Source organism: Ogataea polymorpha, assembly GCF_001664045.1.
Source record: "Ogataea polymorpha strain NCYC 495 leu1.1 chromosome Unknown OGAPOscaffold_3, whole genome shotgun sequence".
In the NCBI taxonomy this organism is placed as follows: domain Eukaryota; kingdom Fungi; phylum Ascomycota; class Pichiomycetes; order Pichiales; family Pichiaceae; genus Ogataea; species Ogataea polymorpha.
Window position 1 is genome coordinate 626326 of NW_017264700.1, and position 26592 is coordinate 652917.

At 44.9% G+C, this 26592-nt stretch overlaps 19 protein-coding genes across 19 annotated transcripts; 12 read left to right on the plus strand and 7 right to left on the minus strand.

Moving 5' to 3' along the window:
* Nucleotides 1-16: 16 nt before the first annotated feature.
* Nucleotides 17-1261, plus strand: OGAPODRAFT_48482 (uncharacterized protein; the record flags this gene model as incomplete). The annotated part of the gene is made up of 1 exon (XM_018355586.1): nucleotides 17-1261. The coding sequence occupies one exon, from the start codon at nucleotides 17-19 to the stop codon at nucleotides 1259-1261; it is 1245 nt and encodes a 414-aa protein (XP_018211428.1).
* Nucleotides 22-2800, minus strand: OGAPODRAFT_16163 (uncharacterized protein). Its single transcript, XM_018354225.1, has one exon. It carries the CDS (start codon nucleotides 2757-2759, stop codon nucleotides 1281-1283), a length of 1479 nt encoding a protein of 492 aa, XP_018211429.1. The 5' UTR covers nucleotides 2760-2800; the 3' UTR covers nucleotides 22-1280.
* An 875-nt stretch (nucleotides 2801-3675) lies between these two features.
* OGAPODRAFT_7784 (uncharacterized protein) lies at nucleotides 3676-4410 on the minus strand (the record flags this gene model as incomplete). The annotated part of the gene is made up of 1 exon (XM_018356384.1): nucleotides 3676-4410. One exon carries the CDS (start codon nucleotides 4408-4410, stop codon nucleotides 3676-3678), a length of 735 nt encoding a protein of 244 aa, XP_018211430.1.
* Nucleotides 4411-4953: 543 nt separating this feature from the next.
* Nucleotides 4954-5762, minus strand: OGAPODRAFT_82146 (uncharacterized protein; the record flags this gene model as incomplete). Its single annotated transcript, XM_018356594.1, has 1 exon — nucleotides 4954-5762. The coding sequence occupies one exon, from the start codon at nucleotides 5760-5762 to the stop codon at nucleotides 5004-5006; it is 759 nt and encodes a 252-aa protein (XP_018211431.1). The 3' UTR covers nucleotides 4954-5003.
* A 1337-nt stretch (nucleotides 5763-7099) lies between these two features.
* On the plus strand, nucleotides 7100-10424 carry OGAPODRAFT_93497 (uncharacterized protein; the record flags this gene model as incomplete). The annotated part of the gene is made up of 1 exon (XM_018357356.1): nucleotides 7100-10424. One exon carries the CDS (start codon nucleotides 7100-7102, stop codon nucleotides 8975-8977), a length of 1878 nt encoding a protein of 625 aa, XP_018211432.1. The 3' UTR covers nucleotides 8978-10424.
* On the plus strand, nucleotides 7788-10424 carry OGAPODRAFT_16165 (uncharacterized protein; the record flags this gene model as incomplete). The annotated part of the gene is made up of 1 exon (XM_018354226.1): nucleotides 7788-10424. A coding segment is annotated over exon 1 (1243 nt), but the record flags the coding sequence as incomplete, so codon positions are not given.
* Nucleotides 10425-10652: 228 nt separating this feature from the next.
* Nucleotides 10653-11948, plus strand: OGAPODRAFT_12530 (uncharacterized protein; the record flags this gene model as incomplete). Its single annotated transcript, XM_018353323.1, has 1 exon — nucleotides 10653-11948. The coding sequence occupies one exon, from the start codon at nucleotides 10653-10655 to the stop codon at nucleotides 11946-11948; it is 1296 nt and encodes a 431-aa protein (XP_018211434.1).
* Nucleotides 11949-11975: 27 nt separating this feature from the next.
* Nucleotides 11976-12432, plus strand: OGAPODRAFT_16166 (uncharacterized protein). The gene has a single exon (XM_018354227.1). It carries the CDS (start codon nucleotides 11981-11983, stop codon nucleotides 12374-12376), a length of 396 nt encoding a protein of 131 aa, XP_018211435.1. The 5' UTR covers nucleotides 11976-11980; the 3' UTR covers nucleotides 12377-12432.
* A 62-nt stretch (nucleotides 12433-12494) lies between these two features.
* On the plus strand, nucleotides 12495-14210 carry OGAPODRAFT_16167 (uncharacterized protein). The gene has a single exon (XM_018354228.1). The coding sequence runs from the start codon at nucleotides 12591-12593 to the stop codon at nucleotides 13611-13613; it is 1023 nt and encodes a 340-aa protein (XP_018211436.1). The 5' UTR covers nucleotides 12495-12590; the 3' UTR covers nucleotides 13614-14210.
* On the plus strand, nucleotides 13711-14184 carry OGAPODRAFT_7791 (uncharacterized protein; the record flags this gene model as incomplete). The annotated part of the gene is made up of 1 exon (XM_018356394.1): nucleotides 13711-14184. One exon carries the CDS (start codon nucleotides 13711-13713, stop codon nucleotides 14182-14184), a length of 474 nt encoding a protein of 157 aa, XP_018211437.1.
* Nucleotides 14211-14234: 24 nt separating the features above from the next.
* OGAPODRAFT_93502 (uncharacterized protein) lies at nucleotides 14235-14927 on the minus strand (the record flags this gene model as incomplete). The annotated part of the gene is made up of 1 exon (XM_018357357.1): nucleotides 14235-14927. One exon carries the CDS (start codon nucleotides 14925-14927, stop codon nucleotides 14235-14237), a length of 693 nt encoding a protein of 230 aa, XP_018211438.1.
* Nucleotides 14928-15025: 98 nt separating this feature from the next.
* Nucleotides 15026-15502, minus strand: OGAPODRAFT_38004 (uncharacterized protein; the record flags this gene model as incomplete). Its single annotated transcript, XM_018355351.2, has 1 exon — nucleotides 15026-15502. A coding segment is annotated over one exon (477 nt), but the record flags the coding sequence as incomplete, so codon positions are not given.
* Nucleotides 15503-17604: 2102 nt separating this feature from the next.
* Nucleotides 17605-18440, plus strand: OGAPODRAFT_16168 (uncharacterized protein). Its single transcript, XM_018354229.1, has one exon. It carries the CDS (start codon nucleotides 17648-17650, stop codon nucleotides 18347-18349), a length of 702 nt encoding a protein of 233 aa, XP_018211440.1. The 5' UTR covers nucleotides 17605-17647; the 3' UTR covers nucleotides 18350-18440.
* A 54-nt stretch (nucleotides 18441-18494) lies between these two features.
* On the plus strand, nucleotides 18495-19607 carry OGAPODRAFT_16169 (RHO1 protein). The gene has a single exon (XM_018354230.1). The coding sequence runs from the start codon at nucleotides 18916-18918 to the stop codon at nucleotides 19507-19509; it is 594 nt and encodes a 197-aa protein (XP_018211441.1). The 5' UTR covers nucleotides 18495-18915; the 3' UTR covers nucleotides 19510-19607.
* Nucleotides 19608-19654: 47 nt separating this feature from the next.
* Nucleotides 19655-21049, plus strand: OGAPODRAFT_99352 (uncharacterized protein; the record flags this gene model as incomplete). Its single annotated transcript, XM_018358083.1, has 2 exons — nucleotides 19655-20723; nucleotides 20838-21049. 2 exons carry the CDS (start codon nucleotides 19655-19657, stop codon nucleotides 21047-21049), a joined length of 1281 nt encoding a protein of 426 aa, XP_018211442.1.
* On the minus strand, nucleotides 19663-24147 carry OGAPODRAFT_16171 (uncharacterized protein; the record flags this gene model as incomplete). Its single annotated transcript, XM_018354231.1, has 1 exon — nucleotides 19663-24147. A coding segment is annotated over one exon (2559 nt), but the record flags the coding sequence as incomplete, so codon positions are not given.
* Nucleotides 24148-24254: 107 nt separating this feature from the next.
* Nucleotides 24255-25619, minus strand: OGAPODRAFT_82154 (uncharacterized protein). Its single transcript, XM_018356595.1, has one exon. It carries the CDS (start codon nucleotides 25603-25605, stop codon nucleotides 25177-25179), a length of 429 nt encoding a protein of 142 aa, XP_018211444.1. The 5' UTR covers nucleotides 25606-25619; the 3' UTR covers nucleotides 24255-25176.
* Nucleotides 24259-25619, plus strand: OGAPODRAFT_16173 (uncharacterized protein). The gene has a single exon (XM_018354232.1). The coding sequence runs from the start codon at nucleotides 24281-24283 to the stop codon at nucleotides 25118-25120; it is 840 nt and encodes a 279-aa protein (XP_018211445.1). The 5' UTR covers nucleotides 24259-24280; the 3' UTR covers nucleotides 25121-25619.
* A 61-nt stretch (nucleotides 25620-25680) lies between these two features.
* On the plus strand, nucleotides 25681-26565 carry OGAPODRAFT_76062 (uncharacterized protein; the record flags this gene model as incomplete). The annotated part of the gene is made up of 2 exons (XM_018356120.1): nucleotides 25681-25705; nucleotides 25739-26565. 2 exons carry the CDS (start codon nucleotides 25681-25683, stop codon nucleotides 26563-26565), a joined length of 852 nt encoding a protein of 283 aa, XP_018211446.1.
* Nucleotides 26566-26592: the final 27 nt, after the last annotated feature.

The window sequence follows — 26592 nt, forward strand, 5'->3', positions numbered from 1 at the left end:
AATATTTCTTAACATCATGTCGCCAGCAGTGGACACCACCCAAAGAAGGCGAAGGTTTGTAGGGTCACGTGAGCAAGATGAAAAGGGCGGCCGGTCAGCAGTGATTATACGTGCAAAGAAAGGAGCATCAAGGCTTATAAATCAAATTCCTCAGGAAATCTTGGACGATGAAGAGCTAAAAGAGGCAGCACGTCTTTTGCCTTCGAACTACAACTTTGAGATCCACAAAACCGTTTGGAACGTGCGAAAGAACAACGCTAAACGGGTATGTTTACAGATGCCGGAGGGGCTCCTGATTTATTCCATGGTGATAGCCGACATAATAGAGCAATTTTGCAATGCTGAGGTTTTGGTGATGGGAGACGTTTCCTATGGAGCCTGCTGCATAGACGATTATACCGCCAGAGCCTTAGACTGCGATATGATTGTTCACTATGCTCACTCGTGTCTAGTTCCTATCGATGTGACCAAAATCAAGGTCCTTTATGTGTTTGTGACCATCGTCATTGATGAAGGTCATCTGATAAGAACTCTGACTAAAAACTTTGAACATGGAACTCGATTGGCTGTATTTGGTACGATACAGTTCAACCCTACGATACATTCGATCAAGAACAAGTTGGAAGGCCCTGAGTCAGACAAGCTTCTCTATGTCACGCCGCCTCAAATATCTCCATTATCCAAGGGGGAAGTGCTTGGGTGCACATCCGCGCATTTAGATCCTAACCAGTTTGATGCTATGGTTTACGTTGGCGATGGAAGATTCCATCTGGAAAGTGCTATGATCCACAACCCTTCGGTTCCTGCTTATAGATATGACCCATACTCTCGCAAGTTCACAAGAGAGTACTACGCTCAGGAAGAAATGGTGCAAGTGAGATCAGATGCCGTGCGACGCGCGTCAGAGGCGAAAAAAATAGGACTGATACTGGGTGCGCTGGGACGACAAGGAAACCCGGTGACGGTGGAACGATTAGAGCAACAGCTCACTCGGGCAGGAAAAACTGTGATCAAGATCATACTATCAGAGATTTTCCCAGGAAAGCTCTCCATGTTCGATGATATCGACGCTTTTGTTCAAGTTGCGTGTCCTAGATTATCGATCGATTGGGGGTATGCCTTCCATAAGCCATTACTGACGCCATACGAGGCTATGGTGATGCTTGGAGAGGAACAGAAGTTTGAGAAAGACTTTTATCCTATGGATTATTACGCCAAAGATGGCTATGGAAGAGGTAAAAAGCCGGTCAGAGGCGATTAATTTATTTATTATGCATTGTCTAGTCGATTGTGTCTTGGTCACGTTCGTATGTTTCTTCTATGCCCAACAGTGTAGCAACATGCATATCGTCCCAGCGGAACACGTTGAGAGGTTGACCGTTATCATCCTTCAAATATTCACCCACGATAAGTAGCAGCTTGCGATAGAACTTGACGAATTTGAGGGTCGAGGTGATGAATATGGTATTGAGAATTGATGGAGAGAGTAGCTTGTTTAATTCGTTCGAGACCAGATATCCAATCAAGAACTCTTGGAGCCTCATATCTGCTTGCTGGAATGTAGCAACATTGAAGAGTTGGTTTTCTGTGATTGGTTCGTACAGAGACACGTCGAAGAAATCATCCTCAAGCTTGTAGATCATGTTCACAAGGTTGTAGATATCAAAAAGTCCTGAATTATCGAGCAACTGGTTGAACTCGTCAATTATAAGCGATTGAATTGTTTGGTCCAGTATTTCCTGAACGAATGTAGCTTGCGAAGATAAAACCGGGATCAGCTCAATCTTTGAATGCATGAAATCTAGACAATTAATCATAAAGATTTTCTTGGATTTTTTGGACAGCTTCAGCTTTTTTGAAATCGTGTTGAGCAACTCTAGTGGCTCATTTACCAACAGCCTGAACAGTTCCTTTTCCTCGGACCTCTCAACGTTCAAAAACGTTTTGTCTGAATTGTTGTGGTAATCAAATATGCCTAGAAATTCTGAGTAGAAATCCATGAGCCAGTCCGGCAGACCAAGAACCTCCTCGTCAATCTCTTCGACTTCTGACTCAACTTTGATCTCTTTTATTTTCAGAGATACGAGTATGAGCAGTTTTTTGAACGAGTCTTTCTGCAATTGTGACAAGCTTTCAATTAGACTATTGTCTTGAGTCAGCTTTTGGAACATATGCTTGTAAAGACCCAAAAGCTGATAGAGCTCAACAACAACTCCTGGCTTAGCTTCCTGTCTGAGGATGGTTTCGTAACTACTTTTCAATGGCCGGCTCAAAGAGCCAAGCACCTTGTTAACCACCGTGCGAATCACTGGTAAGAGGTCAGCCGGCACCTCTTGATCGAATGTGAACAAGCTCTCAACTATTTCAAGTTCATTTGCAATGACACTGTGGAGATAAGCCAGCACATCGCTCAAATATCTTTTCGAATCATAAGATGACATGATGAATGATTTGTTAGGCTTCGACCGAATCTCGTTCGAATAGCCGTTCAACTGGGACACGAACTCCTCACTAACAATCCGGGACCTGTTTTCTATTATGTCACTCACTATGGAGTCGAACTCATCTCTGTTTCTCGAAAGAACAGACACTAGTGCACGCTGGAAATTTGCAATAGAATCTGGGTTTTTTGCGAAATCGTTTTGAACATAAATCGAATTCAGGTTCTTGCGTAGAAAATTCGATATCCTCTCATTGGCCTGCTGAAGGTGACTTGACATTTGGTTCATAATGCTGATACCTAGCTTGTCATTGTTCATGCTGAGCAGGATATCACAATTGGAATAGATCTTCTCTACTTTCTGAACCACACTGAAGAACTCTTGATCAACATCCCCATTCTGTAGAACATGTTCCTCATACGCACTCAAAGTGAAAGTAGAGCGGAATGCCACCAACAAGCTCTTCTTGATCTTCACCAAGTCGCGTTTTTCAATCAAATCTTTCACTTCTTTTTTGTACTCTGCCGTGTCCTGCAAACTCTCGCTCAATCTGCCGTCAATTTCTTCATAACAAGAATTCAAGTCATTCAGGTCCTGTTTAATCACATTGAGTTTCTTGACGACCAGATGGAATTTCTTCAGAGATTGAAAATGCTGACGCAAAAGCTCACTTTCTACGTCGCCTCGTAATTTTCGGCGAGCAATCGATCCGAGCATGTTCGGACTGGTCAGATTCTTGTAATCGATATCTGCATCGGCTGATGCAGCATGCTCTTCTGTTCGCGATTGTAGCAACAATAGCGACTGACGGAAGTTTGAGTCAAAATTGGACTGATTCAGAACTCGACTTAAACGTCCGGCAAGCACATTCGAATCTGTAGTTTCCGCCGAAGGCTCCAAAGAAACCAGAGATGTGTTGCTTCCATTGAGCAGTTCTAGAGAAGTTTTGGCGTAGCGGAACGCGGTAGTATCTTCATTTTGGTGCTGGTCTTTGTTTTTTGGCTTTATGTGATTTAGAATACTCAAATTCGAGAATTTCCGAGTCAGGTCTCCTTGAAGCGGTATGTTGGGTATTTTAAGAGGCGCAGACGGCACAGGCAGCGAGCTGGCCTGAGAGTCACCGCTGTAGTCGTCATAGGCGTCAAAGACGAAATCCATCGTGCGAAAGAAAGAACACTAAAACAAAAATGTTTCGCTTAATTATACAACACCCGTACACAAGGTGGATCGTAATTCATTTGAAGTATCTATCTAGGACACTGAGCATCTTGCCATCCTCCTGCAACCGGCCACTATAGCGGAATTGAGTGTTCTGTTGGTCAGTGTTGGAGCGTGAAATCCTGTCCATGTTGGCTACGATGTTGGTTGACGAGAATGTGGGGCCCATGTCGACATTATTAATTGGTGGCAGATGTGCCGGGGGTACCAAGGTTTTCTGTTTGTCGTATGTGGTGTCGGAAGCCCTTCTAAGTGAGGGTGAATTATCCTGCTTTCTGTCGGACTCGTCTACCAGAAGGTTGTCAGGATACAAGCTCCGATCTATTTGTACATGCCTGAGTCTGGGGTCTTGTGTCGGCCTCAGTAGATATCTATTAGCCTCGTGGTCGCTGTTCATGTAGCTTATAAGATGTACTTTGCCTCCATTTTTCATGGTCACAGATAAAGACTGTTTGACGAGACCATTGCGTTTGTATACGTATGATGTGTTGGTGCTCTGGGAAGAGTCGAGCTCCCGGTATACAAGAAATGCTGCATTAACCCTGGAAGCGCTCCAGTTTCTGCTATCTGTCCATCTTTTCATGTTGGATTCGGATTCGTTCCAAATAAACACGGCTCCAGATTTTATTAGTATCATGCGCTCGTAGTCCGAGAGCCGTCTGTTCATTTTTGGGATAATGCTCTGTCTGGCGGCCTCCAAAAGCAAAATAGCGTCTGAGAGAGTAACTACGAGGCCATGGTAGGATTCCATATTTCGAAAACGAGCCAAAAACTTTCAAATCTCGTGCTAAGACATGACGTTCTATTATAAGGTGTCAAAAAAGTGTACACGGTGAAAAGAGAAAGGGGCAGTGCGGCGAATTAGCACTTGGGAAACATAGGCGCTGGTAGACGCAGTAGGCGCTTACATTCTGCGCCCAGTTAGGAAAGTGCCCTCTGTTTGCACTACAAAGCCTATTCCGCTCAAGAGTAGAAGACTAGTCTCGTACTGCTTTTTAGCTCAAGAGACGAAATTGTGTTTAGTGTTCCTCAAGACGCGGAAGTCTAGGCAAGGACCAAAAACAGGCCTGCAACGAATACTCTCTGGCCCAATGAAACATGCCTCTTCCTTTTATTTCGTCTATACATGCATGCATGAGACCAATTAAAATTTGCTGTTCATTATTGTTGGCTACCAGCGTTGCAGATTCTTCGCCAAAAAAAACAAGTCTGCAGAAGATTTTATTAATCGATCTTATGCGCATATCATGCGTCGATATCGTTCGCAAAACACAAACTGGAATTAATTTACATGCTATACAATTTGCAAGGCCCCCAGGGGCCTCCATAAAATAGGGATGGCTTCTAGTTTGCAAACTTAGAAAGTGCTGCGTCATCGTACCGCAGATATTTTCCATTCAGGTCCGCCGGAACTCCTTTCAGGGCGAGATTTGCATACAAAGCTGCAGGAACTTCAGGAGCCAGTAGCTCGTTCTGGAAATAAAGATCCGTAAATCGTTTTAATGCCTCTGATTTCATGTTTTGGCCAAACTTCTCCCGGATATCCTTCTGCATCTCGGTATTTACAACACCGGGGGCAATTGAAATAGTACGGATATTCGGCTCTTCTGCACTGACACTGAAACAAAAATGATTGATCACCGCCTTTGAGGACCCGTACGCACTCCATGCATCTGTGGCCTTCGTTGATGCACCTGATGACACAAAGAGATAGTTCCCCCCGGTTTTGCGCACATATGGTATAGTCTGTTTCACCAGATCCATCACGGAAAACACGTTCACGTCGTACAACCGTTTCACTTTATTGATATCCAGATCGCTGATGTGCTGGACTGGTTCCAAAACTCCCGCATTTAAAACAACAGAGTCAATCTTGCCGAAAGTGGAGACCGTCTTTTGCACTGCTGTTGCTATTAAATTTGTGTCCGTGACGTCTCCAGCTATGCTAAGAACCCGTGAGCCGTACCTGTCAGTCAGTTCCTGCAGTTTATCTTTCGATCGCGCAATGGCAACTATTTTAGCATTGCTGTCTTTCTGTAATATGAGCTTGCAGATGGCAGCACCTAGACCCCTGGAGGCACCTGTGACTATTGTAACTGACATGGCTCGATACGCAGTAGAATACGGTGGAAAATAATTTGATGAACCGCAGAAAGCTTTTATGTAATTCGCTGCTTGGCTAAAATCTTACATAAAATTAAACTTGTGTGAGTCTCGGGAGTCCTCCGGAATTTAGGCAATATACATGGGCTTCGTCTAAGGCACCGTTCTCCAATGTTGCTTTTATATGGGCTAGCATTGACACACTCCAGTTCCTTGGCCCAATCCGCTGAAAAATTATGTTTCTGTAGATCTTACCTGGATTATCTCTGCTGCCATTTCAATCCGGCCGTGATTAGATGTAGAAGGGTTTTAGAATATTTCAACCAAGGTTTTCAGACTACTGATGTCTGCGATGGTTTTCAAACGAAAATATACACAAGTAGACCTCTGGCTCGGAGCTTTGATCATAAGCATGGAGAATCGGCAGCCAAAATCACAGTTCACGGCAGTTTTTATTTGGGACTAGCTATCTTCTATAATGATGTTCTGCCTCTAACAGCATATTTTCATCTTTGTTATATGTTATCGGTTTGTATTTGCAGTGGCAGTTCTCTCCTTTAAATGCTTTAGAGAAAGACAATTGGAGTCCTTAATGCAATTGTGTTGCGTAGCCTATTGTTTTGCGTAGCAGCTGAGCAAATTTAAAAGACTTTGAAGCTGTTCTTGACGTTGTGGTTACTGAGTTCCGATCCATTGGGACCTTATTAGTTGGGAGAAGTGCCAAAAGAAAGCAAAGCTTTGAACGCTAGCTTGTATATATTTTGATAAACCGGATTTTGAGTCAATAAAGGACAAGCGGTAGCGTCTCGTGTATGACGATTTCATCACGGGCAAAGCACAGAGGAATGGTAGATTTCTTTTTTCATCTACCTAGAATAGCTTCTTTCATTTGCTTGTGGCTGTAATAACTGTATATCAGCAAAAAGCTACGATTAAATTATAGATAATGCTACAATGCACGGAATCTGATACGCTTGAAAAGAGTGTAAAAACACAAAAAGCTCAATACGGGGCAAATCGTGAACTAATAATCCGATAAACTTACTATTATGCTCCTCTCTCAACCGCTCAGCGCAATTGGTTCAGAATCGCCACAAGCCGCTCCGTAAGTATGATAGATCAGAGAGGTCGAAATGGACATTGTGGCAAGAGATTTTATGAGTGTATTATCTGGAAGTACTAGTCGCCTTTTGGTCGATGCATAATCAAGGCGAAGCTGGTCACGTGAATGATATGTCAATCTCTTACCTAATCCTTTGAACAAAAAACTTATCAAATAATAAAAACAACAGCCAACGTAATCTCTGAGCAATTTTCTCATACGTCTTCTCCCCAACATGAGCAACGGAGGCACTCAATACGAATGGGCCAAAACCATTCCGTGCAGAAACATAAAAATACATGGCTTTTGCAAATGGGAGAAAAAAGGCTGTTCCTTCAACCACGACGATCCCTCCAAGAAAAATGGAAGCGAGGTCAAATCCACTCCGCAGGCCGTGAAGCCAATATCAGAACCAATGTCTGCATCGACCACGCTATCCTCAGACAGCTTTTTGGGAGCCAAGGCCGGCGTCACGCCTTCCAAGCCGAGTATTCTTGGCTCCTCACCTTTGGCAGTGCAATCCGATACAGCGGATTCCGGGGCGCGCAAGAAGTTCAACATCGATACTCCTTCGTTCACGCCGACAGGATCGCTTGTAAACAAGTTTGCTGACCTATCGTCGAAGCTGGACGACATCCCCAGCTTCTCTCCATCGGCAAACGTTGCCGCTCCGGCTTCGGCAGGTGTTCCATTCGACCCTCAGTCTGCCCCGATTTTCACGCCCGGGATGCCAATTGGCGACCCAACGCACTCAGCTGCCGAGCAAGAGCCGTTTTACCAGCAAACGAACCCATTCCCGATCAACTACCATTTGTATGCTGGCCAGCCCCCTCCCCACATCCAGCACCACCTCAAGCCGCATGAAAGAACCGTTGCCGATCTTTTTATTCCAAACGACCTGAGAGAAGAGATACAGAAAAAGAATGAGGAATCGCTCAGAACCATTTCTGCTACACAATCTGGCCTTCCTATTCACGTTAACCAATACCACAGCCTCTGTCCCATAGACCAGAAATTTGAAACAAGCGCAAAATCGTTTGGATACATGTCGTCGGTTTATAAAGTCATGTCGAATCTAGATGGAAAACTGTACACTATGAGACGACTGGAAAACGTCCCTATTTCCTCTGAATCGTGTTTCCGTTCTGTGAACAAATGGCGATCTCTGAACTGCGCCAACGTGGTTAAGTTATACGAAGTGATGACTACGCGTGCATTTGGCGACAACTCTTTGATACTCATATACGATTACTATCCGATGTCGCGAAATTTGTTGGAGGCTCATTTCTTCAAAATAGGAGACAAGGATCCAGAGCTGATTACAGAACCATTATTATGGAACTACTTGGTGCAACTCACAAACGCAGTGAGCGAGGTTCATAAAGCAGGTTTGGCTGTGAGGGTGTTCGATCCAACAAAAATAATAGTGACCAACAAGGGCCGCATAAGGCTGTCTGCCTGCGGGGTGTACGATATATTAGAGGCCTCATCCAAAGAGGGCCCAACAGAAAGCTTCAAAGAACTTCAAGCGCGCGACATACAGGGAATGGGTATTTTGATTTACGATTTGGCAAAATCTCTTGTTTTCGCCAAAGTGCAGAACCTCAGTGCGGAAGAAGGGATTCCTAAACTAACGGTTTCTGACAAATTAAAGGATGTTCTCAAGAAGCTCATTGGAAACGAGGTCTCGCTTGACCAACTACAGCAGCTCATTGCTCCAGAAATACTCTCGGTTATGAATGGTGTGCAAGATTCTGCGGATTACATGGAGGCATGTCTATCGCGTGAAGTTGAAAATGCACGTCTCGTTCGTCTTTTCGCCAAATTAGATTTTATATGCGACCGTCCCGAGTTTGTGAAAGACGGGTCATGGTCTGAGACTGGCGAGCGCTACCCAATCAAGCTATTCCGTGACTACGTATTCCATCAAGTGGACGAAAATGGGAAGCCTGTATTAGATCTAACTCATGCGATCAATTGTCTGAATAAACTCGATGCCGGGAGCAAAGAGACTATTCTGCTGGTGTCACCGGATGAAATGAGTTGTCTCATTGTGAGCTATGAGACACTGAAGGAACTGGTGGAAAAAAGTTTTCGTCAGCTACGCTCCTAAAGCTAATTTTAACCGCCAAAATTTTCTTTTCTCTCATGTCCACTCACTATCATCTGTCACAGCTTCAATGCAAGCTGTTGGAGCTGAGAGTGCATTTCCACCATTGGTGGAATAGCGGGGGAGGAAGAAGAGACCCTGAGAAACATCCGAATATTCTTACCAGGCGGCTGAAAAACATGCCTTTGATATCTCTTCGAAATGCCGAGTTTGCCGCGTATTTGATCTCGTTAGGTATTGACAAAGATACTGGTCTACACCTTGGGGTTCCCATCAGTGAATTGGCCAAACGTCACGAACGATTAAGACAAACAATCAAGCTTCTGGGATTAGGTCGGAGTGAGCCGCATCAGAAACATAGCGAAACCAACGAGAAGCCCGAATCTTGGCGTCTGGATAACAGTTATTATCTACGAGTCGTCGAGAAGCTTGACGCTCCGCCAAAGAACGAGATAAATGAGACAGCGGATGCAGAATCTGACGAAGAGCTAGTTGATGAGCTTGCAACAGAAAAGCCTCACAACCTAGAGAGTACACCTGTTGACGAAGCACAACAAATGCGGGACCAGGAAGAAGGCATGGTAGCACAGCAGCAGCTTGATCCGCAAGGATTGGGCCATCCTCGAAGAGACCGATCATTTGCTAGATTTTTACCATTCAGAGCCAAACGAAAGAAGTTCATCAAGACTCCCCCACTTGAACAAGAAAATGAGCCGCCACCGCCACCGCCATCAACAAAACCTCCCAGAAAGGTCTCGATCTCACTGCCGACGCAGTATCTGCAGTATGATGAGCCCGATTCAGGGTCGGTGTTTGGGGAGTCGCTTTTGCGCGATATCGATAGACCCAGCATTGGCAGGCGGGCAATTTCGGACGTAACCAACGCTTCTACAACAGTTTTCCGGCCTTTCAAAGCCATTTTGAAACGAGAGCTAGTAGAGAACCCAAAGCCTTCATCCAGGTCGCTGCGCCCGACTTCAGAAAGGACCCCCAACTTTGCGCCAGGAAAAAAAAGTACCCTTCCTGGGTCACATCTTTTTACCACCATCATCAACGATATATCGCTTAACGCTGCACTTCAGGCCAACGGCCTGGCGCCGAGGCGTAGGATTCCGCGCGAAGTGAAACCGGATTTCACAAATTTGAACGATTACTCGTCGATAATGAACAACGAGAATAAGGCTCAGAAAGTAAACAGACAAGAGCGGCCGATGTCTCTGGATTCCTGTTTGAATCAAACCATCATAATAGAAGCAAAGCCGGAACTGATTGAGAAGTCGTCACCCCTAGCCTTGGTTCTGGAAAGTTCAGAGAATTACCCATATTCGACTTTGGGGTACGGGATGGACATTATTACCAACTACCAATATGCAGATGATACGCTTTCGAGACAGGACGAGAGCCAGCTTTGCCAAAAACTGATGCTGGACAAGGTGGACATGGTGAAACCGAACGATCCCACTATTCTCTTACCGCACCTACAACATTTGGAGTGATACCGAGACTAAGTAATGCTCAATAAAAAAATGGAATTAGAAAAAAATAACCACACGCTGGCTCTGCGGCTGACGCACAAATTTGTTTCAGAATCCAGGCTGCTTATTGTTAATGTTTCAGAGCTGGTGTAGTAAATAGGGAGACAGATTCAGGGAGAAAGTTCTCTGTCTGATATTTGCAAATGGGCTGCAATGCCAGCTCCTCCATCAACGAGAACGATCCAGAGTATCTGGAGAAGCTCCAAAACTCCAAAGTCGAGCAGATGCTCATGCAGAGCCAGCAGACAGAGAAGAACCAGGTCAAACTTTTGTTACTTGGAGCAGGAGAAAGCGGTAAGAGTACTGTTCTCAAGCAGATGAAACTGTTGCACAAAGGTGGATTCACAAGCCAGGAACGTATGCTCTACGCAAACGTGATCTGGGCCGACACCGTGGGGTCTATGCAGACTCTTATAATCCAAGCTAGAAAACTGGGCATTCCACTAAAATGCGACCTTCCAGGCACCGAGCTCAATCAGTTCAAAAAGAAAGTGCTAGCGTATAAAGCACTGGACAGTATTGATGCTTCGAAGGCTGGCGGAGTCTCATTTCTGAAGAATTACGTGCTCAAGTACAGCGAAAACGGAGCAGCCAAACGCAAGATGATGAGCACCGGTAAGGCCAATGCTGGATGGGAAGGAACAATCGAAATCGAAGGCGATCAAGAGGAATCCGAGGAGGTTATACCAGGACTATATGAGTTGTCGGGCAGAAACGAGATTGATTTCTCCAAGGCTGAAATTGCTGAGGCGATCCAAAAGCTGTGGCAGAACGACGACGGCATTCAGACGTGTTTTCAGAAAAACCATCTGTTCCAGCTCGAAGGATCCGCGGCCTACTATTTCGAACACGCCCACTTGTATGCGCAAGAGGATTATCTGTGCACGGACGAGGACATCTTGAAAGGGAGGATCAAAACCACAGGAATCACAGAGACTAACTTCTTACTGAACGATACCAAGTTCAAAATTCTGGACGCAGGTGGGCAGCGATCCGAGCGGAAAAAATGGATCCACTGCTTCCAGGATATTACGTGCGCACTTTTCGTTCTTGCCGTTAGCGAATACGACCAGATGCTGTTTGAGGACGAGCGGGTGAACAGAATGCACGAGGCAATAATGCTTTTTGAGAGTCTGTGCAACAGTAAGTGGTTTGCCAATACTCCGTTTATTCTCTTCCTGAACAAGGTAGACTTGCTTGAAGATAAACTGCGGCGTTCGCCTCTCCGCAAATACTTCCCCGATTATAAGGGTAAAACCAACGATCTGGAGGATGCCTTACAGTACTTCGAGAAGCTCTTTTTGAGTCTCAACCGGGCAAACAAGCCGATCTATGTCCACCGCACTTGCGCCACAGACACGGAGTCGATGAAGTTTGTGCTGACCGCAATCACAGACATGATTATTCAGCAGAATTTGAAGAAGAGTGGATTGATGTAAAAAATACTGGGGATCGGAAAAAATGGCTCAACATGTTTACTAATATTTTGATCGCATTATTTGCCATCTATTCATTCAAGTTGCTGTTTCGAAGATTTTTTTCTACTCCGATGTCTAAGGAAGCTATCGAAAAAGTTCAGAAACTCATTGCTTCTCACAAGGTCTTCGTTGCCTCCAAGACCTACTGTCCATACTGTTCGGCTGCCAAGAGGACTTTGAGCTCGATCGTCAAAAACGACCTGTTTATTATAGAGCTCAACACCATTGAAGATGGTGACGAAATGCAGGATGCTCTTCAGGAGATTACGGGACAAAGAACCGTGCCAAATATCTTCATTGGCGGCGAGCACATCGGAGGCAACTCCGAACTGCAATCTCTGGGCGAATCCAAGTTGAAGGAGAAGCTGAAAAAGGCTGGCGCTATTTAGATTGCCGTTGACTTTACAATATTCACAGTATATAGCTAGTTATATTATAATCTCCTGTTTTATTTTGGTGTAATTGTGGTGTCTCACATTAATTTCATTTTTTCCTTATCTCCTCATGGGCTTCCTGGACAACCATTCGTACACTGCCGTCACAACTCTGGCAAACAGAACCATTGAATTGTCTCCTTTGGATTCAGAGGATGCGTGCATGGAAATGGATCTTCCTGAACTGCTTGAAGCCATCCGTTTGCAGCGTAATTCTTTGGAGCCTGGTCCTGTAGAGGTGGCCAGGGCAATTCGCAAAAAATTGAAATACGGCTCATTCAAGGAACAGTACAATGCGTTGAAGCTTCTAGAACTTCTGGTCGCTAATGGTGGTACAGAATTGAACCAATTGTACCATGACTCAAAGCTGCTCGACCGCCTCAAGTACATCATTGTGACCCGTCCCGAAGTGTCAGGGGTCGACCCACGTATTCGCAAACGTGCCACACAGCTGGCTGTTGGTTGGCGAAACGAGCATGCCAGAACAGGGAACGCAGGAGGTCTTTTTTCGCTTGCCTCTTCCGCATCAGTGGCACGAGCTGTGAAACCTAAACGGAAAGTTCCAGACTTCATGAACGACGAGGCTGATGAAACCCCATTTGAGGAGGTTTATGAGACGCCTGAAAACGAGTCGGATGATAGTTCACATAGCAGACGTCACGGCTCTTCCAGAAGTGCTTCGCGGTTGGTGTCTTCATTGACAAATCGGGAACTTGATAAAAAGTACAGGATTCCGCAGATTAACTACGAAAAAGAGACTCCCAGGATATACCAGACGATTGCCGAAGCCAACGTTCTCTCAACAACGCTAACAAATACCCTCAAAACACTGGAACCCGATGAACTCTCTATCCACTCGGCCAAGGCGAACAGGGATTTCGACAACTGCAGAGCCATCAGAAGAAAGATTTTGAGATATTTGCAGCTAGTCAATAAAGAGGAGCTCCTAGGGGCTTTGCTCAAGTGTAATGATGACTTGGTGCGGGCCCTACAACTTTACGAAGAGATGGCTGAGCCGCGAGATGGCGGAGAGACTGACTCGCTTGCAGATTACGAGACCATCAACAGCGAGAGAAGAGAGTCGAGCGTTGCACCTGCCACAGGCACTTCTCAGTCATACCGGTCTGAGATTAACGAGTTCGACCCTTTCAGCGACCACAACGAAGTTGCTGTCCCTGCGGAATGGAAATAATATAGTTTCGAAATCACTGGCTGCTCGTGTTCAAATATTCGAAATCCTAGCACTCTCATTAGCTAAATTTTTTTTTGTGCCAACTCTCTAAATCATGATGCTTCCCATCAAATCGCAGTTTTCTCGCCCGCTCTCGTTCAAATTTCCGAGACTTCCGCGTGTGAAGCTTGAGGACTTGAAGCTCAAACCGCAGCCACCAGGAAATATTGTCGGAACCGTCAACGACGCTTACGTGCCGCCTGCTCCCAATGAATACCACGGCTCGTATCATTGGGCCTACGAAAGAATCGTGACATTGGGGATGGCTCCGCTGATGTTGGCGCCGTTTGTTGGTGGCGTGGAGTATCCACTTGTTGATGCAGGCATGGGGATGTTGCTTCTGTGGCATTGCAAAGCCGGCTTCCAAAGCTGTATTATTGACTACATTCCACTGAGAGTTTACGGTATATGGCACAAGCTAGCAATGGGGCTTCTGAGCGCAGGTACCTGGCTGGCCCTCTACGGACTATATGTGGTGGAGACGGAACAGAATGGACTGTGTAACATTATTTATAGCCTTTGGCAGGCCTGAAGATTCATTAATAAATATGAAACCGAATCTGGTTATTATTCCATTATTCGCTAGTTGCGCCATTCTAGCGGTCTTTCTCTTTCTGTGTGTCTATCTGGGTAATCATGATAATCATAGTCCCTTCTGTATGGAGCGTATCTATAGTCATAGTCTCTATAGCCTCTATAGCCGCCCCTTGCTCTGCTTCTGTAACCTCCCCTGCCTCTGTATCTTGAAGAAGATTTGTATCCAAAAGTCTTATTAGGATAATTGAGCATCTTATGAGTGGCAACGAGGAATTCTTGGCCTTCTTGCTGTTTGGAAGGCTGTTTTACGTATGAGACCTTCCACACAGCATCTCTAGGCCCTTTATTTTCCTGGTCAATCCAATGCTCTGTAGCCTTCACGGGAATAAAATCAATGTACAACGGGTGCCTAGCAACTCCGTCCTCTTGGTTTGTATCTTCTTTAGGAAATTTGGTTCCATTTAGATTCTTCTGGATCGAAACCGCACCAGCAACGTCCGATACTATCACGATGCAGTGGCTTCTGCGGTTATTGAGCCATGCGCGCTCTATAGTCGAGTTGGTTTTCGCTGCTTGTTCATTCAATAAATCCTGGAATTCTTGGTTGTCAAAAGGCTGCCTAAGGTTGGCGATTATCAGAGCCCGTGTCTCGTTGAATTGTGGTGTTTCACGGATCTCATAAATAACGTCGTCTTTGATCGAGCGATCGTAATCTTTGTCTTCTTGAGGCTCACTCATGGTTTCCAAAAGAAAAAAAAACAGAGAAAAATGGAAAAAAAAAGTATTTCTAGGCAGTGCAGAGGCGAAAAATCCACACCTTTGGTTTCTATATACAATCATAGCTTCAGGTAAGATCGGACAGCAATAGCTTGTTTGTGCAAAGAGATCTTCTTCTCAAGCAATTTCGAGTTTCCTCTGTAAACGTTCATGATTTCTTCGGCAAGACGCACAGGGAAGTCGTTTGAAGCACGGCTATCACTGGCCTCCAAAATCCATTTGAACCCAGTACGCATCCGCTGTCTAGGAGTCAAGGCGGCAGGAATAGAGTAGTTCTTGGCAAATCCAGTTTTCACAACGCGTGTCACCACCAATGGAGCCACAGTGTCTAGAACCTGCTTCAAAATTTCCACAGGGTTCTCCCTAGTTTCAAGATAAACCAGATATAGGGCTTGGTTTATGTATCTTCTTGCCCGCTGTCTTTTACCTCCGTGCATAATCATGTGAGCACAGAACCGGAGGGTGTCATCTTCAGCCTCGTATCTTCTTGAACGGTTTATTTTCTGAGCCTCGGCGAGCTGTTGGGGAGTTGGTTCACGGTCAAGAAGATGTGGTGCTTCCAGGTGTACTTTCGAGGAAAGTGGCTCATACTCATCATTTTTCAGCTCCTGCTCCAACTCGTGCATTGTTTGGATGAAAAGATCATAGTACTTGTTTATCTGAGCCACTTCGGGACTTAATTTAGACTGGTCTTCTTTGGCAAGGCTCCTGATCTCCTTAATTAGCGGATTCAGCACAACCTCTTTCTGGTATTTAATCCTTGCTTTGTTAACTTTGGCCTGCAGCCTCTGATATTGTTCGCTCTTGGTGTCTTCCAAAAAGTCCTTCAATGGTCCCTCGGTGGTCAATATGTCGTGCACTTCAGCAACGACTCTTTCGTCATTCTCGTTGTCGCGAGCTTTTTGCAGGAAAACACCCAGAGATTCGTCAATGGAATCGAATATCTCCAGATCCTCATCTTTCTCGGCAATACGCGCATATGCCACCAAGGTTTCTGCACCCAATGGCTCGAATTTTGCACGTTCGTCTTCAAGGACATTTTTGACAGCCTTGAATTCACGGCTGTCCAGGTCATTCAAAACTTTCCAAATTCCGGAGGTCTCGTCGGCAAGTAATCTGTTCAGTTGGATGTAACGTAATTTTCGTTCATCTCCCTCCGCAAGAGTCCGAACTTCTGCATAAAGTGTTCCAAATCTTGGATCAATTTCACGTAGGATTTCGTAGAGATCGCTTTGCTCAAAACTAGAATACCTATCCATAATGTCAAATATCTCGTTGATCGAGATGGGCTCGGTATCCTTCTTTTGTTTGTAGTTCACGAACTCGACGTATCTTTTTTTAATCAGCTCTTGCAATTGTCGTCTCTTGTCTTCTGACCAGGTTCCATGACTTAAGCGTGATTCCAGCTGTTTTTTCTGCTCTGCAGAAACACCACGCAACAGCTGAGAACGTAGATCCTGCGCCAAGGGAGCATCGGTTTTCACCAAAAATTGGTACACTGGGGAACTCTCCAGATCATCGGACTCGAATTGCAGCATTTTGAGCATATCACCAACAAGGTCCACTTTGAAGGGCAAGCTCATTTGTCTTTCAAAAGATGCAATGTTGTCATTTATAGCTTGCTGGGATTTCTGGGCCTGGCTAACCTGTGCTTGCACTCTCTCGTCTAATTGTTTACGCAGTTCCTCGACGTCTACTTCGTTCTGTTTCGCAAGAAGTCTCAATTTTAGGTCAATCAGACGTTCCTGCTCGGCGCGGACCTTCTGCATGTGCTGATAGAACTTCGAGTTCTGGAACGTTTTCTCGGTGTAGAAGCTATCCTTCAGAAGGAATCCATCATCATCATACCCAATCTGCTCGATGATATTTCCATATTCCTTTTCAATATCGAGGGGCGAGTCGCTGTACCAGCGGAGCTGTCTTTTGGGCAGGCTCCTAGTCCGCACTATCAATCTTAATGCTCTCGTTAACATGCTTGACTGGAAATACCACTAGTAAATCGAAAATTTTTTCGACATATATTCAACCGTACACCTTTACACCAACACATATCTATGAAGAGACATCCTTTACATTGGTCTTCAACCTGATGCTCTCGACTTCTTGCTCTAGGTCGGGGAACTCAGATTTGATTTTGGCACTCAAAATGTCTCGAAATTCTTGGAAAGCAATCGATTTTCCGTACAAATATTGGTTGATCTTTCGCACCACATCAACAAACTCTCGCGTGTATATGTCCGGATTGCGTCCGTCTTCAATGTAATTCACAATCTCTAATGGGATAGAAATATCCTGCAGATCCTTTTTCGACGAGATGGACTGCAGTTGACTAATGAGCTTGTTGATATTGTTCGAGAGCCCAATTTTGGCCTCCTCTGTGCCCTGGAAATCGTGCACTTGAACTCCGAGATGTATCAGTGTTTCAATTATTGAGGAGAGCTCGGCTTCCACTGCTGCCAGCGGCGATTCTATGATAGGATTGGCAAGTTCAGTAGTCATTAGCTAAATCAAATTGGTTTCTAGGAAAATCTGTCGATCGACGCGTCGCATCACATGACATCACCAATAAATATTATAAATCAAAAAAAAAAACTATCACTGGAAAATCAAGCTCAGCAGTACTATTACTAATGACGGAAGACATCGTAATCACAGAGTACCAGCTTCAGCATCTCAATAAGATGCTGGCAAAGCTCAAACCACAAGAAATCTTGCAATGGTCTATTGTCTCATTCCCCAACTTGTTCCAAACAACAGCCTTTGGTTTGACAGGACTTTGTATCCTCGATATGTTGGATAAATTGGATTTGGACCCTGTGGATTTGGTATTCATTGATACCCTATACCACTTTCCCCAAACTCACGATCTCATAGCAAAGGTCAGGGCTAAATACCCAAAATTCAAGCTTCATATATATAAACCTAAGGACTGCGATACCGCTGAGGAGTTCCAGCAAAAACACGGCGACGAGCTCTGGTCTAAGGACGAACTCAAGTACGATTTTCTGGCTAAGGTGGAACCTCTCCAGAGAGCATATAAAGAATTGAAGATCAAGGCCGTGTTCACCGGAAGAAGAAGGTCACAAGGAGGGGCACGTTCGCAACTACCCATCATTGAAATTGACACCAATCTTAATGTGATCAAAATCAGTCCTCTTGCAAGCTGGGATTTTAAGATGGTTGAAAGTTACATCAAGGAGCATAATGTGCCCTACAATGAGTTGCTAGATCTTGGGTACAAATCGATTGGAGATTGGCACTCGACAGAGCCGGTTGCCGATGGAGAGGATGAGCGTGCTGGAAGATGGAAGGGCAAAGCCAAGACCGAATGCGGAATTCATCAAACGTCAAAGTACCAGCAGTTTCTGAACGAGGTTAAGTAGGTGCTGCCAACATCCTTGCACGGAGTTGTACGGGGTTGGAATTTTTGGCACACGCCCTCCTATGTAAAAAGAAAAGAACTCGCGCAAACCATTTTCAGACTTTGTTTGCTTTAATTGTGAGTAAGAAGAGGTGAGTAGCATTCAGCGGGCGATCTACAAGCGTACGTTCCAGGAAGAGAGTGAGAACACAAAAGTTTTGCTCAATGGTGGCGGAGTTGTATGTCGCGAATACCGAGATTGTGAAAGGGGTTGATTTCAACAGATCTGTTTCTTTGCGTGTGTTGCACTAGAAGCAACAGTTCAGAGATCATGACACGCATGGCTACGAACTGGATCAAGCAGTCGATGTTTCGGGTGGACAGATCGGTGGACGGATCTAGTTGAGAATTTATAACGTGCACCACCCATTTCAGAATAAGCCATGTCATGCCGTGTAATAAAATGACAGCGTCACATGGAAAGTTGGAAATACAAACAAAAGATCGACAGCCACCAAAAAGAGTCTTTCCCCTTTGTGTTCATAATCCACCTGCCCGCAAAAAATATCATATACTAACGCGCACAAGATGGCCGGACTAGCAGAGATCAGGAAAAAGCTGGTTATCGTCGGTGACGGTGCCTGCGGTAAAACGTGTTTGTTGATCGTTTTTTCTAAAGGTGCTTTCCCAGAAGTTTACGTCCCAACGGTGTTTGAGAACTACGTTGCCGATGTCGAAGTTGATGGCAGAAGAGTTGAGCTGGCTCTTTGGGATACCGCCGGCCAAGAAGACTACGATCGTCTCAGACCACTCTCGTACCCAGATTCCAACGTCATTTTGATATGTTTTTCGGTGGACTCTCCAGACACTTTGGATAACGTTCAGGAGAAGTGGATTAGCGAAGTTTTGCACTTCTGCCAAGATGTTCCAATGATTCTTGTTGGATGCAAAATCGATTTGAGAAATGATCCAAGAACAATCGAGAGATTGGCACAGTTGAACCAGGCGCCTGTCTCTACCAGTGAGGGACAAGCCGTTGCTGAGAAGATTAAGGCCCTGACATACCTTGAGTGCTCCGCCAAGCTGAATCAAGGTGTGAGAGAAGTTTTTGAAACCGCCACCAGAGCCGCTCTGGAGACAAAGGAGAAGAGAGAGAGAAAGAAGAAGTGTGTCATTTTGTGATTACACTACATGGCCTTTGCGTGTTCTTGCGAAGCTACATGGTTCTCTGCTTTATATGTTTTGATCCATATTTTTTATAAGTTAATTGGGTCTACGAGCACAGCCAAATTAGATCTAAAAAAAATTATATTTCACACACATAGCCATGGTAAAATCAGTTCCAGTTCCCTTGGTGAACCTCGACTTTGGCACCGATCCCCTCTTCAGCTTTAGTGCACATCCAAGCAAAAATGCTCTTGTTGTTGGTTCCGGCACTGGACAAGTCAAGTTGCTGAAATATGACGTTGAAAAGTTGGAAAATCACATATTTCACTCTGCAGACAAAGGATGCGCACAGATCGATGTCAGAGCTAAGGAGCTTCAAGGATCAGACTGTGTCACTATTGGATGGCGCACAAAGCGTCACCAGGGTAGTTGCAGATCCATTATATTCGACACAAATGGTGAGTATGTGTACTCCGCTGGTCTCGACAAGCAGATAAAAAAAGCCAAAGCGGAAACAGGCGTGGTGGTCGCAAAGTCAGAAATCCTTGCTTCGAACATCACCAAGATCTTGACTGTTCCTAATAAAAATTTTCTGATAGTGGGAACGGAAGATGGTGACGTTCTCTGTCTTGACTCCAACACACTGAAGCAAACATACCAAATAAAAAAAGTTCACGAGGATGCAGTCAATTCTATAAGCCACTACGTGCCAAAATCTGATTATCAGTTTGTCACTACCGGGTCCACGACTCTCTCGCATATAGACATCAGGAAAGACCAACCTCTGCACCAAAGTGAAGACCAAGAAGACGAGCTCTTATGTTCTGCATGGTTGGATCCTACTAATCCCAATACCATGCTCTGTGGAATGGGAGAAGGTGTGGTCACTGTGTGGAGGCCTGAAATGAACGATTTTGCGGACCAAATCTCCAGAGTCCGCATCAGCAAGGAGCCTGTCGAGTCTCTTATTTCTGCGCTGGATAGCGAGGGTGATCATTTTTGGGTGGGTTCGTTTGACGGAACCGTCTCGAGGGTTAACATCAGATCGGGAAAGGTGGTTGAGAAAAGAGCGCACAGTGAGACTGACGAGGTGTCATATTTGGACCTGGATCATGAGTACAGATTGATAAGTGCGGGCATGGATAGATTAACTATATGGAGGGAAACTGGGGATGTCGACTCAAGCAGCGACGAGGAGGATGAGGAAGAGATCGACGAGACTGCTAAAAGTGAAGACCTCAGTTCAGAGGAGGAGGAGGAATGGACAGGTTTTGGTGATGACGAAGGGTCTGGCAACGAGCCTGACGTTTCGTCTGCGTCGTTTGAAGAAGAAATAGACTCAGATTCAGATTCAGACTCATCTTCAGAAAACTCCGACTCTAACGATGACAGGCCCATTGTGCCTTTGATCGAAATCAAGGAAAAGCTTCTTGCTCAGCTGGAAGACTCTGACGAGGAGCCGCCTAAAAAACGGAAAAAACAGATGAAAAAAGAGACCAAGAAGCAAAAAGCACACACGCAGGAGCATGGGATCAGGAAATTCGACGGTCTGTAATCATTGACGAGGCACTCCCAGCTCATAATATGCCTGTCTACAATCGCAGGCCAGTCGGCGAATTGATCGCTTTGGGTCATCCAGAACTTTGACAAGTCGCGTGATGATATCGTGTTTGTAAGGAACTAATAGATGCAAATCAAACTTTGTCAGTGAAAGCAAGCATTCCAGCGCGTTTCGTTTCACCGCTTCATTCTTGTGCTTGTTGACAATTTCCAGTAAATTCGGTATGACAGTCGATAAGTGACGAGAAACAGATTCGTCTGATTCGTTGACTGCTATGGTTAAGATGGATAACGATGCAGTTACAATGACGTTGGAATCGGTGCTCAGTGACCTCAAAACAAGTGGTAGTAGGGTCTCAACATGCGGAATAATAATTGACTTGTCGACATATTTGAGCATGAGTGACAATGCCAATAAATACGTCTGGTTCTTTGTGGACTCATATTTGGAGACCAGTAAGGGCAGCACTGTATTGAAAAGTTTCTGTTTGTAGAGCAAGCGCACATTCACATTGAAAACAGTAGGCTTATTGAAAGGGCCAGCTTTCTTAAACTGCTGGTAGCATTCCACGTCTGCAACCAGTATTTCGAGAATCTTGGGCGTAAACATGTGAAGCTCTTCACTGTCAAATAAAGAGAGAAGATACTCTTCGTATGCTTGAGCGCATGCGTGTTGTTTCATGATCAGAGCTTTTCCAACCCAAATGAGCACCTCCAAGGTGTTGGCTCGTTCCTTAACGGGGTTGGAAGAGTCAATCAAGGCTTTCTTAAAGTCTCCCAGGATTGCAGCCAGGTATTCGGAGTCGTCAACCCACTTATTGACAACAAGCGAGATGCATTGCAACACTGATAATCTTGAGAACTGCACCGTCGAATGGTTCGCCTTGAACAGTAGATCAAGGAAAGACGAGCTCTCAATTGGAAACTTCACATTTTTATCGACTGCCGAAATAATTTTAGTGAAAATAATGAAAGGCAGCTGGTTTCCGTTGATGATATCCAGCGGTTTCGATAACTGTTTGGCAACAAGAGGTGTAGGCTTGCCGTTAATAAACAAATCGATTGCGTCGCGCAAAATCTCCTCGTGCTGAGAGGTGTCTGTTTGCAGCAAAATCTTTTTAGCAACACGTCCTGTATATTCCAGAACCACTTCATCGGTATTAGTTTTGTCAGTGTCAAGAATGACATAAAAGAGCCGCGGGACTAGGCGTCTCATGTTGTCGTTCGTGGAATCCTTGGCATTCAATTTGTCAGAAATCTTGCATAAGGTCAATAACACTGATCGGACATAATTTTGGGACGCTGACTTGATCAAAATTTCGATCTTTCCAACAAGCCGCAACATAACAGAGTCGATAACCAGCTTTGACTCCGAAATGGAAACCAGTATATCAAGCACACGAGACTTGGTGTTTAATAGATCCAAATCCGTGTCGTCTTCTGGAAGGAACGAGAATAACTTTGGAACAGTTATCTCAAGCACGGCTGATGGGTAGCTTACGGATAACGACTTGAAGCACTGAAGTATTTGTTTTTCCGTCACACTGTTGTCATCTTCTAGGAGAACATCTGTCACAAGTTGAGTGATCAATTGAGCTTCCTGATCGGCAAGGAAGAAATTCAGTGAGACGACCTTGGCCACAAGTTTCACGGCTAAACATCTGAGTGACACCTCAACCTTCGATGTCGACAATAAAGCTTTATTGAATAGCATCAGAAGATCGTCTTTAAACTCATACATTGGATTGTTGGGGTGAATTGATTCTTCTTTCTCGTTGAAGAGAATATAATAGCTGTCAATCATGAAAGAGACGTTTGTCAATATTTGTCTTTGGGTTTTGATTGTCAAATCATCCGATACCAATAGAAGGGGCATCACTTGGGGAATAAGCAGATTGTAAACATTGATATTAGCCGCGCATATAGCAGCTAAAATTACCGTGGACTGCTTGGACTTATTATCATCGTGATTCTTGATATTCTTCGCCAGCTCGTCCATTATCACATAAAGATAATCCTTGATGTTTAGATCCTCGTCCACGTTTTGCAATTTCTTGCTCAACGATTGGAAGATCTTCAAGACTGCAGGAATGATCCGTTCATCTTCATTTTCTGAGTTCTCATAGTACGTGAACAACTGTGTCAGTGTCTCAACAGAAGCAAGCTCGTTATGTAAAATCTCGTATTTGAGGGAATTCCACAATGTGATCCAGTATTCTTCCACTGTTGCTGTTGAGTATTTCTCGACGCATTGATTAAGTGTCACAAGAACGTCAAGTTTGACAGTTGGAGAGGTAGCCGAGAGCTTCTCAAGTAGATTGGGAAACGCGTCTTTGGCATAGAGGTCGCTGGCACTGAGACAGTTGCGGAGTGTCTGTTTAAGCTGGTCTCCAGTGATTTTATACGGGTCGTTCGCTGGGGCCCTGAAAGAGATAGGGAAATAGCAGAACACGGCATCAAACATATCCTCAGAGAACTTACTGATGTCGAAATTCTGTGCAATCAGCGCTGACAACTTGAACGACAGCAGCAAATTTTTGGGGTCCTTTTCATTCTTGGAAACGTGCAAGTATGTTTTTATAATTTCATCGTTGTATTGTTTTGCCGCTGCCAAGTGGGCAGACAGCACAGAATCCAAAACCTCAAATCCAAAGTACCTTACGCTAGCTAACTTGCCCAATGGGGAGTATTTTTCCACCAGGAAGCCTAGTAGGTGAGGGATTAAGTTAGGATCGAATTGGCTCATCAAAACAAGCGAGCTCAGACCCTTGAGCACTTCTCTCAAGCAAGGCTCGTCATCAAGCTTCGACAAATAAAAATCCAGCAGCACCTGGACGTCTTTGGCATACATCTTTTTCCTGTTTAGGTTGCCCAAAACAGAACTGAGAAGGGTGATGGCTCTGGTCCTGATAACGTTGGAATCATCCGTGAGATGTGTACCTAGACCACGAATGAACTCTAGAAGCGTAACTTGATTGGTTTCGATGAGCTCACATATATTTCTCACTGCCTGTTGACAACCTGCCGTTTCGGTGTTGTCTGCAACCATGAACTGGTTGACAGGTGTCTGTAAAGGCATGATTAGTAAGATTCGAATATAGAAGAAAATATTTTCTCCGAAGTCTTCTTCTCCGAAATCTTTTTCATCTCCATGTTCACTAATCACACCTGTTTGCACGTTTCGAATTTGGCCAAGTCTGTTGGTTGGTACACCAACACTTTTGCCATGAAGGCAATCAAGCAATTGGAGACTGCAAAGTATACTTCAGTCTTTGTTGCGTTCGACAGCGTTGGCCACCCACATGCAGGCCAACCACTGGCCCAGAGAGACGGAGTGGTCGAGCTGCGTGAGCTTAAGAACTCCAATGCCAAGGTTTACGACGGAAACTCGGAACCATATAAAGGATTCGGCCATCTGTGTGTCTCGGTTAACAATATTGCCAAGGCCCAGGAAGATTTCCTTGCTAAGGGAGTGAACTTCAAAAAAAGGCTCCAAGATGGAAGACAAAAGAACATTGCTTTCATTTTGGATCCGGATGGATACTGGGTTGAGCTGATCGAGAACGCTCTGGACACGGCAACCACCATCAATCCAATTGCGTACAGAATGAACCATACCATGATCAGAGTCAAGGACCCCAAGGTATCTCTCAAATTCTACCGCGATCTGCTGGGAATGAAGATCTTCAGCACGAGAGACTTCCCAGAGGCTCAATTTACCTTGTATTTCCTTGGCTTCGAGGACGACTCGTATGTTGAGAACAAGGAGCAACCAATGCCACAATCTGCCAGACAGTCCATTATTGAACTCACTCACAACTATGGAACCGAATCCGACGACTCGTTCGCCGGCTACTATGTCTTTGACAAGGACACTGACAAGGTTGTTGGTTTTGATCACATTGCCGTCTCGTACAAGGATGTTAAATCTGTCATTGACAAAATTGGCGACAAGGCTAAATGGATCACAAAGTTTGGCGAAAACCCAGACTTGAAGGAGACTGCTCTGTTGACAGATCCGGACGGATACAAAATTCAGCTACAATCCTTTGACGCGTTGTCGTAAGTGTGAATTTTTTCTCCTTACTAATGATAGGCCTGATTCCAAGTTGTGATTAGACCTTATTTAGTATATATAGCGTCAGAATTAACATCGTCCTTGGGGTCGAATTTCAAACTAATGGAATTAACACAATGTCGTTCGTCCGTGGGAGTGTTGTAACCTTCTCCTTTGAATATATGTCCTAGGTGGCCACCGCAGGAAGCGCACATGATCTCGATTCTCTTCATGCCGTGAGAGTTGTCCTCCTCCGTGATCAGCGCGCCTGGAAGAGCCTGATAAAAAGCCGGCCATCCACAATGGCTGTCAAATTTGGTGCTTGATTCGTACAGTGGCGCATTGCAACCTGCACAATTGTAGATACCTTTGCCTTTAAAGTTTGTGTACTTGCCCACGTATGGTCTTTCTGTCCCTTTCTGGCGCAGAACAGCGAACTGCTCAGGATCAAGAATCGCGCGCCATTCCTGTTCAGATTTCTGTATTTTTGGCATGTTGGCTAAAGTCCTAATTGCTCTTGTGAACATAAATTGAATGTGAAAAACTAATTTATAGTATATATTTATTATATGGAGCCTCTACAACTAGCACCTGGTACGTATTGTTAATAAAATTGCTGACCAATAGAGCCGCTTCAGAATGCTCTAGGTCAGATTCTAGTTGACCAGGACTATAAGGAGGAGAACCAGAGCATACCATGGCCAGAAGTGGTCCCATTGATCGGGGCTCTTATAAAAGCCGTCGTAGTCGAGGTATACCATGCAGACGTCTCTTACGTGGCTCGCACTCCCTTTGACTCTACTGGCGAGTCAATTGAGAAGTTTATTGCTCGCTTGGAGAGTAGACTAGAGTCGGACTTCCCCACTTCTCCGCCTTTCACCATTCACCATCTCACAGAAACACTGCTTCTGAAATCACCAGGGTTCGAGCCAACGCGAGGCTTGAAGACGCGACTTCATGAGTTCAAAACAACCATTCGTAACACAGTGACCAATGACGAAACAGTCATTGAAGCAGATAACAATTATTATCAATCTGGAAACGTGTCGACAGAAACACACGAAAACGAGGTGAGTGCATTGAAATATTTGAGAGCTTTGGAGCGTAGCATACTTGTGCAAACATCCATTGAGGAGATCAACCAGCATTTAGCAGAGTATGGTTCCAGGAACACTACGGAATCAAACGCTGAGCTGCCTCCTGAGGAATCGAGTTCTATACAAATGAGTCCCATCGGCTGGATTGATGAAATGCGCGCTTTGGCAGCACAGGACGCGACTACGGAGGCATCTCCCAAACGGTTGGTTTCAGAGCCAGAGGACGACAGACTTGTCAAACGGACCAAGAACGAGCGCGACCAAGAAGATGAGAATACTAATGCAGAGACGGGAAAACAAAAAGACGACTCGGAGGGCGAGTCCGACATTTCGACTGGAGATATGAGTGTGGATTAGATAGAAAAAAAAATTCTTTGATTTTTT